At 44.1% G+C, this 14,344-nt stretch overlaps 1 protein-coding gene across 2 annotated transcripts in view; it reads left to right on the forward strand.

Moving 5' to 3' along the window:
- Positions 1-14,344, forward strand: part of TDRD1 (tudor domain containing 1) — a 1,954,313-nt gene that overhangs the window by 470,738 nt on the left and 1,469,231 nt on the right. For both annotated transcript variants that reach the window (XM_086922877.1, XM_086922878.1), the window contains exon 6: positions 13,968-14,019. In XM_086922877.1, the coding sequence (XP_086779003.1) occupies positions 13,968-14,019 (52 nt within the window). The remainder of the gene's footprint in view (positions 1-13,967; positions 14,020-14,344) is intronic.

Genomic DNA, 14,344 nt, shown 5'->3' on the forward strand with positions numbered 1-14,344 from the left:
GGTCAGCGGAGCACCTTCTGGGTTTGTCCTACCAGGTGGCAGACTGATGCTCTCATCACAGGAAAGGACACAAGGCTATGGCAACTTCATCCCAGTGTTTTTAGGGAAATCCAGCCTCAGTGGGGCCCATTCTCAGTGGACCATTTTGCCTCACGTCTGGAAATCTTACTGGAACATTACTACAGTTGGCGCCTGGATCCAAGGGCGTTGACAGTGGATGCTTTCCTCCAGGATTGGAGCAAGGAACAGGGTTTCCCCCCTCTGCAATGATGAGATTATCAACCCAAGTGAGGAGACAGCAGGTGGACCTAGTGGTAATTACCCCGATATGGAGGTCGCAAGCCTGGTTTCCGGTTCTGATGGAACTTTCCTCTGATTTCCCAATCCCTCTACCCCTCAGTCTCGATCTCCTCAAACACCCTCAGGGGAATCTTCACTGTCTTCCCACCACAGGCGGCCTGCGTTTGATGGCCTGGCGGGTTACAGGCAACACTGGAAAGTCCCGGGCCTTTTGGAGGACTCTGCCACATTACTCTCAAAGTCCTGGGCTAAGAGCACCAATAAGAGATATCGATCCACTTGGTCAAGATGGGGATGTTGGTGTCTGCGACAACAGGTGGATCCGATGGGGGCGGACATTGTCCATGTCCTTAACTTTTTAGCCTCGCTGGCGAAGGAGGGATTGGCTTATAGGTCAATTAAGACCTTTCGCTCGGCGAGCCATGTTAGATAATCGCCTGATTGGTGAACATCCTTTGGCTTGTAAATTGTTGAGGTATCAGGTTGTCAGTGCCTCCGGAACCACATTACTGTGCATTGTGGGATGTGAACAAAGTTCTGAACTGATTTAGATCTTGGCCGTCCAACAAATGTTTGTCGAGAAAGCAGATGTCCGCTAAACTCGCAATGTTGCTGTGTTTGATTTCATGTCGTAGGGTTTCGGATGTGAGGGCCTTAGATCTCCGGAGTTACCTTTCACATTACTAGACGTACTAAGTGCAATACACTCTCTGTGTCCTATCCTGCATTTCCTGACGTCCCAAATTTGGTTGTGGTCAGAGCGCTCAAGGCCTACGAGGTGGCAACAATAGATATACGTCCACAGGGCATCAACCAATTGTTTATTGCTCTTACTAAACCACAAGGGCGGTTTCGTCCCCTACTTTTGCGTGATGGGTCCGCTGGGTAATATAGGAAGCAGGTATGGATATTTCCCGTTTCGGAGCTCACTCAGTAAGGGGTGCAATGGCATCCAAGGCTTTTTCTCTGGGAGCACGTCTTTAGGATATTTTGAATGCCCAGACTGGTCCTCGGAATCCACCTTCAAAAGATTTGTTTTTTATACCAGTAGTGTCACTGGGGTCTTTAATAGTGGATACGCTTTAAACTAGCCTAATCTGAAGGCTCCGGTCCTGACATAGAATGCAAAATGTCCTACCTAACGTGCAGGAAAGATTCAATTCTATTAAGGACGCGGAGGTGAAGATTAGCCCACCCTATATTCATTCAAACCCACCAAGAATTTCTGCGTATGCATGGTGAGTAAAATGTTTGTGGAAAAAGTTGTTTCCTACAAACTGTTGAGGATGATGTTGTAGCTCATTGCAAGTTTACAGTTTACGTTGTGCAAAGTTGTTTGATGGGGTTTTACTCCCTTGAATTTAACTAGTTTTCTTTCACCTTAGGATCGGATACTGGCAAGCAGGAATAATCAGGAGATACCTTGATGGGGTTGCAGGAAGAAAGAGGAAGATAGAATGTCCACAGGGGAGAGACAGAATTTTAATAATCCCAAACGGTCACGGTTAACACCATACTAAATTAGGGGCTCAATTATTAAAGAAAGTCTTAAATGTGCACCCATGGTAAATTTCCTTGCATTTGTACAGCTATACTGCTTTTAATGAATTCCCAAGAATTTACAGAAGTAGAACAAGAAATAGTACTCCTAGAAAGTATTTGTGAACTGCATTTTAGCCTGAGCAAATCTGCATGTTTCGATTTGCTCATGCGCAAATCTGAATGTTTGCAAGTTCACTTTCCCTCCAACCACATTTTTCCCATCTCTGTAGGAAGGTTTATGTCTGCCATTGTCAGGAGTAAATTTCCAACATTTCTCAGCATGGGAAAAGATTAGAGAGGAGTTGTTGAAAACCCTTAAAACAGACTCAAAAGGGCATTCTAATCCTGGAACTATGCTTACCACTACCTTCCGCCCCAGTATGCGGATATGTGAAAACGTGGTAACATAAGAGGATTGCAAGTATTCAAACACTACTATGGTATGAGCCCTGGCAGAATCAGAGCGGCTACATTAGAGCTCCTATATAATAAGATTGCTGCCATAATTTGTCGCTGCACTACATGGCACCATAGGGGCAAGTGAATTTTGTTACAGGACAAGTAGATTCATGAACCAACCTGCCCCATGGACAAGTAGATATTTTATTAAATGCAACACCCCTGTATAATAAGTTCTGTGTTTTGGTTCCTCCTGTTGGTGTTGCTTTGAAAAATACAACAATTAGAAAGTTGTCTTCTTTGGTTGATCGTTTGACTTCTAATACTGCAGGTGCAGCAACTTTTATTAATGAGGTGCATAAAGCTATGCTTGCAAAGGTTATGTAAAAAAGTTTAGCATTCAATATTTTGTCTTTATTGCATTTCGGGCATTGACAAAGTTGCACCTTAATTCCTGACTATAGTGGGCTTATTACATTAACAATATGATCAGTTTTTGCATGAGACAAAGCGTCTGTAGGACTATGGATTATTAGAAACCGTAGTTGTGTGGTTCACTAAGTTTGGAAATTATTTTACAAACGATTGGAGTGATCATATTGATTCTTGTGTTTTAGGGAACCCGCTAACCCATTATTTATTGGTTCTTTTTAAAATCAGTAGAATTTTCTTCCAAACATTTTTTGGGGCAACTTGCTACAACGGGGGTTTTGTTTTCTAGCTCAGCAGTCCATAGGCCATTCACGAGAGGCAATAAATAGATTTTCTCTCTTTTAGCTACACTTTTTATCCTGCCACCCATCACTATGAATGAATGAAAAGGGTATTTATAGAGCGCAGCGTTCACTCCAAGGAGCATCTTGACGCTAAGTGACAGAGACTGAGGGGAAAATAGGAGGGGAAAAAGGGGAAAGTGCAGAGAAGGATAGATGCAGAAGGATCAGATTAGTGCTAAGATTTCCTGATCTGAGGTGCTGAAAATCCAAGTTTTTAATAGCTTTCTGAACATGAGCTCATTGTTGGTGTGTCTTAGTTGGGTGGGCAGGTGATTCCAAGCTTTTGCCCCTAGTGTGGCTATAGTTTTTCCTCCTCGGGTTTTCAGTTTGAAGTGGGGGTTGGTGAGTAAGTTCTCATTGGACGACCGCAGAGTTCGACTGGTTTTGTACGGTCTCAGATGATTTCTCAGATATTGTGGCCCACTACCAATGGTGGCTTTATAGGTGATGGTTAGGATCTTGAATAAGATCCTTTTATGAATTGGTAGCCAGTCGAGGGTTTTTAGGGCATCAGTCGAGGATGATCGTTTAGGGACTCCTAGTACCAGCCTGGCGGCGGCATTTTGAATCACATGTAGTCGTTTTATTACCATTTTTTTTGTTCCTGTATATAGACCATTGCCATAATCGAGGCGGGATAAGATCAGGGCCACTGCAACCGTTTTTCTAGCGTGCAGGGGTAGCAGATCAAAGAATTTTCTCAACATTCTTATGATTTGGAAACAGGTACCTGCAACTGTGAGTGCCTGTTTGTGGAAGGAGAGCGTAGGGTCGAATTTGAAACCTAGGTTTTTGGCTGTGTCCACTGTGGCGGGCGGAGGGTCTGAGTTTCTGGGCCACCACATGGTGGGGTTGTAGTTGTTTGCTTTTCCAAACAACATAATTTCTGTGTTGGAGCTGTTACACCTGAGATGGTTTGACTCCATCCATTTCATGACTGAGGTGAGGCAGTGATGAAATATTTCTTCTGCCGCGGTGGAGTTTTTATCCAGGGTCAGAATCAATTGGGTGTCGTCTGCGTAGCTGATTGCTTCGATGTCAAAGGAGTCAATCAGTGTGAGCAGTGGGGACATGTATAAGTTAAAACGGGTCGGATTAAGGGAGGATACCTGTGGGACCCCTGAGGACAGTTGTTTCCCTGTGGATTTATACCTACCTAGAGTGACGACCTGGTTCCTGTTTTAAGGAATGTGGTTAGCCATTCATGGGCTTTCTCGTTTATTCCTACTTGTTTCAGTCTGTTTATCAGAATATTGTGGGAGACTGTATCAAAGGCCGCGGAGAGATCCAACAGAATCAGCACCGCCTCTTTACCTTGATCTAGAGCCCATTTCAAGGTGTCTGTGGTGTGGAGTAGTGCTGATTCTGTTGAATGCCCCGCTCTGAAGCCTGATTGCTTGAGGTGAAGGCAGTTGGCGCTTTACAGGAACTCGATTAGCTGAATGTTCCCCAGTTTTTCCACTATTTTACTCCGACATGCGAGAAGAGAGATGGGTCTTAGGTTGGAGAGTACGGTGGGGTCTGATAGTTTCTTTTTTTGAAGAGGTTTGACCGCGGCTGTTTTCCAAAGATCAGGGATTTTTGCTGTTTTAAAAGTAGAGTTAATAATTTGGTTTATGACCGGGTTCAATATCAATTAATGCGTGAAGGATCTTAGGCGGGCAAGGATCGAAAGGGGATCCTGATTTACATGACAGGATGGTTTTCTTAGAGTCGTCTAAGCTAATTTCTTTGAAACAATTGAGTTCTACTTTTGGACCTGGGTTGAGGGCTGGGGGGTCTTGGGCTATACAGTCAGAGAAATTGTTTTTTAGCTCATTGATTTTGTTTTCAAAGTACTCTTCGATGTTGTCACACAGTTCTTGTGAAGGGGGTATTTCCGAGTCTAGGATAGCTGGGTGAGTAAAAGATTTAAGTATAGAAAAGATGGATTTTTGGTTGTCATCTGCCCTTTCAATAAGGTGCGTATAGTGCTTCTTTTTTTCCACCCTTATTTGTAGGTGGTAGGAGTTTAACCCTAATCTAAAGGATTTCAGGTCTTCTGTTTTGTAGTTCTTTCTCCAAATGTTCTCTAGGTTCCTGCTCTTATCTTTCATGGTTTTTAATTGGGGTGTGAACCAGGGAGCTGACTTACGTTTTGCGTTCTTACACTTCTTCCATGGTGCAAGCGTATTAGCTATTGATAGCATCCATTAATTAAACAGAGTATTGTCCGTGTTGGGATCATTTGTGAGGGTCGGTTTAGTGGATTCTGCTAGATGTAGCAGATTGGGGCTGGCTAGCAGGTTTTTCCAGTTGCGGACAAGGGGGGTGGTGGTATCATGCCCTTTTATGGGTCCGTTTTCATAACATATATTAAAAGGCACAAGTTTGTGGTCGGTCCAGGCGAGGGTAGAGGGGGGGGTGTTATGTTGGTAGCATTAGAACATATCCCGTCGAGGGTATGCCCGGCTTGGTGGGTAGGGCCTTTATTATGGGTTTTTAGCCCGAGGGAGTTGGTAATTTCCCTGAAATTTCTAGTATTAGAGCAGTTCTCACTTTTAAGGTGTAGCTTGAAATCACCTAGGACAGTAAGGTTGGCGTAACGTATTGCCATGGGGCTTAGGGAGTCGCCAAGAGTGTCTAAGAAAATGCCCATGGGGCCGGGGGGTCTGTACACCAGTACTCCCGCAAAGGTGGTGTGATTGTTTTAATATTGAAACAGAGGCTTTCTGCGTCCTTAACACCTTGGCTGCTAGGTGTTTTCTCCTCCTGTGCTGACTTTTTCGTCCTGCCATCATTTCATGACGAGCTCAGCTCGTCATCAGCACAGCTCAACCGTGCATCATGACGAGCTGAGCTCGTGATGAGCATCGAAAGGGTTAAGTTCCGGGATGAGTGACGTGGTACATTTTAGATGTTCTTTATAGATGATCGCAATTCCTCCTCCTACTTTTCCTGTTCTGTCTAGTCTGGATATAGTGTATCCCGGGGGGAGTGCTTGTGCTAAATCCGGGTTGGAACATTCGGACTGCCATGTTTCCGTGATGAACAGACAGTCAAAGGAGTTGTCAGCGAGCAGGTCATATACATTCGTCGCATGTTTAGCAAGGGATCTGACATTTATCAGGCCACATGCTATGTGCTTTTGACAAGTCATGGGTTTAAGTTGTTTTGTGGGGTTACTCCCCTGAACAGAGTCCGTGATCTCAGTCGTTTGGCTCTTGTTACAAATTTGGGATGGTTCTTCTGGCTCTCCTGAGGTCATAAGAGGGATGTTATTTGCCTGAGGGTTATAACTAAGTAACTCCTCTCTGGTATAGCATGTTTTTGGTACTGTACTGGCAGCATGTCTGGCCCCGGTCGCCGGTCTGGCGCAGACGCGCTTACCTTTGTCGCGCCTTCGGCGCGAAGGCGGCGCGCCCGCAGCGCGCGTCCGCTGCGCGTCCGGCTGAGGCACATTGTTTTATGGGGAAGGGGAAGGGCGTTGCCTCAGGGCGGTGGGCGTGGCCTGGCTTTCCTGCACCATTATCGGCGATTGAGTGCTCTGTCCCGTGGCAGCGTTAAGATCGGCTTGCGGGGGTGAGTCTGATCAGGTGAATCTGATGGTTGATGTCCCTCTTGAAGTAGAACCCAAACCTATATCCTGTAGCCCCTATGGACAGAGTCCAAGAAACTTGTCTGTTTGGGTTTTACAAGTTTTCTTCTGACAGTGTGGCTTGATACACAGCTAATGCTACTTGCTGTTTGGGGGACTCTGCCCATGCTTTTTTGGGAAATGTGATCTGCCTGCCAGAGCACATGAATAAGCCATTCTTCAATCTGGTGAGTAATAGAATGGATGTGTCTTTGACTGTACGGATACCATCGCCAGGTGTTTAGTTTGGCTGTTAGGCAACTTCAGTAGTCTTTTAAGAAAAGCAGGGTAATGGCCAGAGTATCTCCTGCACATCAATTCTGCTAGAAATATTAGACATTTTGTTGTCAATGTAAGGCTCTGCAGTTCAGTCAGTGGCAACTGTATAGCCTGTTCAGAAGCGTCCGCAGATGTATCTCTCCTTTTTAGGCAGTAGTGGATCTAGAAGGAACCAATAGCAGCTGCTATTCCAGTCCCACTCTTTGCCTGGACTACCACCTCTAAACCCCTCTGGCTTCTGAATCCCGATTTCACACTCCATCTTCTGGTGAAAGAGAGAGTCTCCAATTATGTCGCTATCTGCATCCTTCCACTTCTATTCTCCCTGCCAGACAACCCCCTCTCTTTCATTGCGGTCTAACGCACACCTCTATCTAGGAGGTAGAGGTCCTTGCCTTACTGGAAAAAGTGCTATGAAATGGTTCCACTGAGAGAGAAAGGTGCAGGATTGTATTCCCTCTTCTTCTTGGCCCCAAAGGAGGATGGCAGGCTTTGGCCTGTACTAGAACTCCGACTTCAGAACCATTTTATCCAGCAATATACTGTCCTTGAGCCATGTCATATTGACCTTGATCTTGGGCGTTTGATCGATGTTCCTCACTATCCAGGGTGCCTTTTTTCATTATCTAATCCTCTCTGACCATAGGCACTACTTGAGGTTCATAGTGGAGTCTCAAATCTGAGTTTGTGGGCCTCCATTTGGACTGATGACATAAAATGTAACCGATTTTCATCTCAAACTGAATCTTCAGCATTTATGGTATGTGAATACCTTACTTGCATCCACCAATGCTTATATCCGAAGAAATGATCCATAAAACGGTGTCATAAATGTCAGCATGGGAGAGGGCTCAAAGGCTTGTTTGTATGTGCCCCCTTGCCTCTTGTTCCCTACAGTGAGTTTCTGTAGGTTTTTGTTATTTTCTTACCTCTGCTGACCGTAATCTTGTGTGTACAATGTGGGCTCCGAGTCAGATGGAGAGCGTGGCTCTGGGATCTCAGTAGGCATACCAAATGAACACTCCTTTACTGAGTTTGAATACTGGTCTAATCACTAAACTGTAGAATAGTGACATTGGTTGTTGTAACATATTATAGCTGTGGAGCAGGCCTTTTTTTTTTACCTATTTCCTCTCAAAGACAGCTGCTTAATGGCCTCTACAATCTTTTTAAATTGATGTGCCAGTGCCCTGCATAAAGGAATCCGCTTTGATTTCCTGCACTGGAGTGGCATTTGTGTTGAAACTTTTAAGAGCACCCCAGACAGCAATGTGGATTGGTGATCTGTGACAAAACATTCCTGAACTTATTTGTACTGAATCACACTTTAGGGAGTGGAGGACAAGACCGAGGGACCAGTTCTTGTTTCAACTTTATTCTTCCCCACAGCACATTCACTGGTGGTTAATTGGGGAAGACTTTCCCTATCTTGTTTCTTTGATTTGGAAACCATCTGCTGCATGGCAACTTAGCAGCTTCTTGAAACCCGTTCTTGAATTGGACTTGTGAATATGTAAGTCTATCTGCATACATAGTATAAGTTTAAGGCAGAATGTACCAGTCAGTGTGCCATAATTACTTCACCTGAATCCTATTCCCCAAACCAAAGGATTCCGAAAAACTCTTCGGTGGTCCAGGATTGACTGTTGTGAGTACAAATCCTCCTTCACCAGGTTTGGCCATTGGAACCGGCAAATACTCTAGCCTTCCTGGGAGAGATGCGTAGGGCTTTTCATGAAGTAAGCAGGGGCTAACTGCTGGGAATGGGTGCTTGATGCCCTTGCATGAAGAAGTTGCTCCATAGAGAAGAGGAATGCGAGGAGCTGAAGCAGATGAAGGTGATCATAGCCCACTGTAAACAAAGGAAGTATCCACTCCCGCAGGCAATATGGTTTGACCTTTAAGTCTTGTAGCATGCCCAGAAATTAAAAGTGCCTGTCCCAGGTTGATGCTCAGTGAGATAGTTACTGCATTTTGCTGTTTCCGTTTGAGGAGATGAAGCACCTGTGAATGTGTGGCATCAGAATACAGAGACTACATTACAGTTGTCTCATCAACCAAAGCCAAAGCCCCTAGAAGAGGGTTTGTACTGCTGTAAGATCATATAAGGCAATCCATGTTTTCTTTCTCCAACCTCTGTTAAAGTATACCCTGAAGTGGGGTGGGCTCTCTTCTTTGTTTGGATGGTGGTTTTGTGTTTGGGCTGCAGGAAGAACCATCTGGGAAGATCCATCTAACTCCGAGCACAAAGGTAGAGCCTTGCTTTCCACTATGTGTACCATTCTACCTAATTAGCTTGCGCTTGCGCCTATGTGCTAGATGTGAAGCTGGGGTCATTGGTTGTCGCCTGGGCTGCGGCTAAGTCAGTGTGACCATTCCTGGTGGGTCCATGCAGTACTGCACACCACTAAAAGCTGCACAGCCTTCAGCCTGCAGAAGCAGGCTGACCAACTTTTGTCTGAGCAACCAATGTGCAGTGCAAGATTGTGACATGGCAATGAGGACTTCAATGTTTGATGGGGCCCTTTTATGCCCTACAATGAATCTAGCAATAATGAACTTGGTCTTGGGAGACTCTTATTCATTCCACCACATGGTAATAGGCCCAATCCTGCACTGACTGTGTTGTGATACAACACTTTACCATTGGGCAGCAGTCTATGCTGATACAGACTTTCTCCTTTTGCACTGTGATTGATATGCTGACAATTGTGCACCACGTTTCTGCCCTCTGAATTTTATATGGATAGTTTTGCATTGTATTTTAGGAGTAAAGTACTTTTCCTTATATGTAAAAACACTGACTGGACATTGCATTATTGACTACTATTCTGTTTTATTGAGTTCTGAGTTTTTAATCCACAACACTCTTCTGAGTAAGACTTGGACTGCTCAACTTTGCTACCCTGAAAATCAATGGCTAATGGGGTATACATGGTGCTCAGTTTTGCTCCGGTTTTGGTCAAGCAGAAGGGTACAGATTCAGCACAGCACACCAGTTGTAAAGGACACTCAATGTTGCTGTTTATTCATTTTGAAGTTTTATATAGCGCTGTCAAGACCCAGAGGTAACAGAGCGCTTTACAGTCGAGAATAGCATATAATCAACAAAAGCATGTCATATGAAGGGTTTTTGACAATCAGCGAGTGTCACAGTGAGAGCTGCATATGTGTACTGCAGCACTTCTTTGGTTTCAAGGGTTCAATACACTTTACAGTCATAAAATCTCATATAATCACCAAAGGCATGACATAAAGGTATTGACAATCCACGAAATATAGTAAGAGCTGCATAAATGTACTGCAGAGCTTCGTGGTATCAAGGTTCAATGCGGGCACAAAGATCTGGTGTTGCAATCTGTTACATCTTATCCACAGCCAAGAGAACGGATGAGGAACAAGGATTTGAGTTGGGTTTTAAATTCCACAAAGGACGGTATGGTTCTCATGTGCGTGGGGATGGAGTTCCAAATTTTAGGGGCGTTTCCTGTGAAAGAGCAGTCTGCTGTTTTTTTCTTTCTGGTTTTAGGAATGATGAGCAGGAGGGAGTTAGAGCTTCTCAGATTCCTGGCTTGACCAGTTTTTTTTTGAGGTTTTTTGCCAGGTATTCGGGTTTGCCGGTATGGAGGGCTTTGTGGGTTAGCAGGCCGTCCTGAAGTTACTTCGCATTTCTACTGGTAGCCATTTGAGTTCTTTGAGTGCCTGGGAGATGTGATCAGATTTTTTGATGCCGGTGATCATTCTGGCTGCCGGATGTAATGTTCTTTTGATCGGTGCCAAGTGTGATTTAAGAATACCTGTTAGGATTGCTTTCCCATAGTCCAGTCTTGACAGTACAAGGGATTGAGTCGCCAGTTTGAGATCCTTGTTATGAAGGAAGGGTTAGATTTTGTTCAGAAGTTTGAGGTTAAAGAATGCACTTTTGGCAGAGCTCCTAATGTGTTTCATCATGTTTAGTTTTGGGTCCAGGGTGACGCCAAGAGATTCAACAGAGTCTGCTACAGTAAGATTCCCTTTGAGCGCATTGATTGCCTTTAGCCATTCAGTGATTTGGGGGTTGCCATCCTTGTTCGAGATGAGGAGTGTCTCGGTCTTGTCAGGATTTAGTTTCAGATGGTTGTTTGTTAGCCGTTCTTGAACATCTTTCAGGACATCATTTAGTCTTTGGATGTCCGTGAGAGAGGAGGTTTCCAGATAGATCTGAGTGTCATCCGTGTAGAGGTGGAAGCAGATGTCGGTTTTATTGAGTAGTTTGGCGAGCGGTTCCATATAGATGTCAAAAAGCTGTGGAGAGAGCACCGATCCTTGGGGGAAGCCCTTGTTAACTTGCTGGGTTTTGGAGGTAAAGTTCTTCATTTTTTATTAAATGGGTGTGGTTGTGTATAAAGGAGGAGAACCACTTGAGAACTACCTCGCCGAGGCCAGCTCTTTCTTGGAGAGCCTTGCTGAGGAGTTTGTGGTCCACTGTGTCAAATGCTGCCGAGAGGTCAAGTAGAATGAGGAGGCAGCATTTGTCTGAGTCTAGAGAACCATGGATGTCATCTATATGTTCAGCATCGCGGTTTCTGTGCTGCAGCCTTTTCTAAAGCCAGACTGGTGGGGGTCTAGAAGGTTGATGTCCAGGTGTACTGTCAGCTGATGAAGAACGAAGTGTTCAAGTGTTTTTGAGAGCAAGGGGAGGTTAGATATAGGTCTGTAATTGTTCAGATCTGTCGGGTCTAGACCGTGTTTTTTCAGCAGGGGGGTGACATGTCCCATTTTTAGGCAATCAGGGACCACTCCATTTTTTAAGGAGCTGATTATGATTTTGCCCCAAATCGGTGCAAAAGCGTGTTTCAATTTATTGATTAGTAGGGGAGGAATGGGATCTGAGATGTGGGCTGATGGTTTGGATGACGCGATCAGCGAGATTATCTGTTTCTGGAACGGTACGAAAGCTAAGACAGGGGATGAGAGAAGAGCCAGGAGAGAGGGCAGGGGGTACAGCCAAGCTGCTCTTCTTAGGGAGTGATTCATTGATGTCTAGTGATAGTTCGATTCTTGCTATCTTATCGTTGAAGAAGTGAGCAAAGTTATCACAGAGTTCTTTGGACGCCTGTACAGATGAGGATACTGGTTTGGAGGTTTGTTGTCTGATGATGCTGTAGAGTTCCTTCGGTCTGTTTTTGGCCTTGTCAAGTGCCTTGCGGAAGAAGTTAGATTTCTTATTTTTGATGTGGTTGTTGTACTTCCTACGGGCTGATTTCAGTTGGTCACGAAGAATGGCAGTCGGGTTGTTTCTCCATTTTCTTTCTTTGGCTCTTAGGATTCTCCTTTCTGTTGAGGTCATTGTTGAACCAAGATCTAGAGGGAGTGGTTCTGCTTCTTTTGAGCTTTAGTGGAGCTAGCTTGTCAAGAATGGACCCTAGCTCGGAATTGTACCGATCCGTGAGATCTTTGGTGGAGAGGTGGGCTTTGTTGTCCGGGAGAATTAAGCTTAACTGCGCTGCCAAGGTATCCAGGGGTACTTGGGAGATGTTTCTCATCCATTTTGGGGGGGTCGTTTGGAGGTTGGTAGGAGATAGTGGGGTGATCTTACCAGTCGACTGGAAGTATGTGGTTGATCGTGATACTTCTTTTGCGAAATTATGGCATCCAATGTGGCTCCTTTGTAATGAGTTTCCTCAGTGCACTGTTGTTTAAGGTTGTTATCCTCGAGGAGGCTGGATAGCGATTGGATTAGAGGGTTGTGTGTCTCGTTCCAACGTAGATTCAGGTCCCCCAGAATTAGGCTATTGGAGTCGCCGAGAGCACCTTGTGTTATCAGGTCGGATAGTTGTTCTCCAAAAGCGTTGTTTCTGCCTGGGGGGTGGTAGAGCAGGTGACATGGTAACGAGTCATTGTCATTGGTCTTGATGATGGCGGATAGACATTCAAAGGAATCGTAGACGAACGAGGTGGTTTCCGAGATGGCCAAACTATCCTTGTGGATGATAGCTACCCCTCCTCCTCGCTGCTCTATCCTGTCTTTGGTGATGAGGGAGTAGCCAGGTGGTACGAGCATGTCTAGACAGGGAGTCCAGAAGCTAGTTACTGCCCTAGGACTCCTGAAAGTTCATACAATAAGCAGTTAATTATAGACTAACATAAAAACAGTGTATTTAATTATACTTTCATAGTATTGATAGTCACTCCAAATACGAATCCTCTGAAAGTCCTAATACTAAGATTAATTTGATTTCATGTTTAGATATTATAGCAAATGCAAGAAAAAGTTGAAAAACTGAAGTACAGTTGAAATGTAAGGTCTTCCAAAGATGTAAAAAAGAGGCAGCAGCAGTGGGCATGAAAGAGAAGAAAAAAATACATGAGAAATGTGACAGAGTTAACAACTTTCTGGCCTGCAGACAATATGTACTAAGAACAGTCTTTAAACACCCAGTTGGATTTCGAAAAACAAGGGTATTTACCCAGGCTTAAAGTACACTACTGAAAAGTGTTCTCAGCTTGAAATTTAAAGAAGCTGTATTAGTATTTGAGTATGTTGTTTCAATACATCACAGATGCTTTGTGACCGGGAAATTTAAGTTTTCTTTTTATAAGTAAGCATTTATGTATGAAGATGTCGATGCGGGAGAGTTAAGCAATTGTTGATTTAGCTTTTGTGAGGGTGGGCAGGGGACCTTTTAGAAGGGGACTTTTCATTGGAGAGCATTCTTTGTAGAGGTGCTGATATAGTCTTTCTATTAGCACTCGGTCGTTGTTCTTCATGCACTCAATTCACTGTGGTAGGTTAGTTGTGGCTAGTCCTCTTTGAGGCATGCATGGTCTTGCGCAGCCTGCATCAGATGGTGGCTGATTGATTGAAAAGGCCGTCTTTAAGTTGTTTTGTTTACATGCATATTGATCTAAAGGCAGTCTAAAGTTGTTTTGAAGTTTTCTGAGTTTGTGTATTTGTTCCTTCTCTTGAGGACCCATCAAGGGCAGATCAGAGTTTCCAACCTTTGACTATGAGCAATCTTGAACAGTGCCTCTGAAGTTTTATTTTATCAGTTGTGTATTAATTTCTTTTTCAGTAAGCCAGAAGACCCTTCAAAGTTGCCTGCAGAAGCTGGGAATCATCAGAAGGTATCAACTCTGCATTATGTATTAAATATTTTTGTAGGATGTCTTAGCTTTTATTTGTATACTAAACCTTCAGATTCCTCTTGTATTTGTGTTCAGGTGAGCTGGCCTTCAACTCCCATCCATCCTAACAAATCTTTAGAAATCATTTTCGCATATCCGCATTTTAATAATGAATGTTAGGTATGGCACAGTGAGCCCGGCAACCTTATCTTCCTTTTTGCCTCATTTTCCTTAACCTTATCTGGAGAGGATAAACACCTACATGTGTTGCTTTGTTTGACTTAATGCATCTTTAAAAAAAAAGTCTATTCCTTTAATGTTGGAT

Source organism: Lissotriton vulgaris, chromosome 5, assembly GCF_964263255.1.
Source record: "Lissotriton vulgaris chromosome 5, aLisVul1.2, whole genome shotgun sequence".
Lineage (NCBI taxonomy): Eukaryota > Metazoa > Chordata > Amphibia > Caudata > Salamandridae > Lissotriton > Lissotriton vulgaris.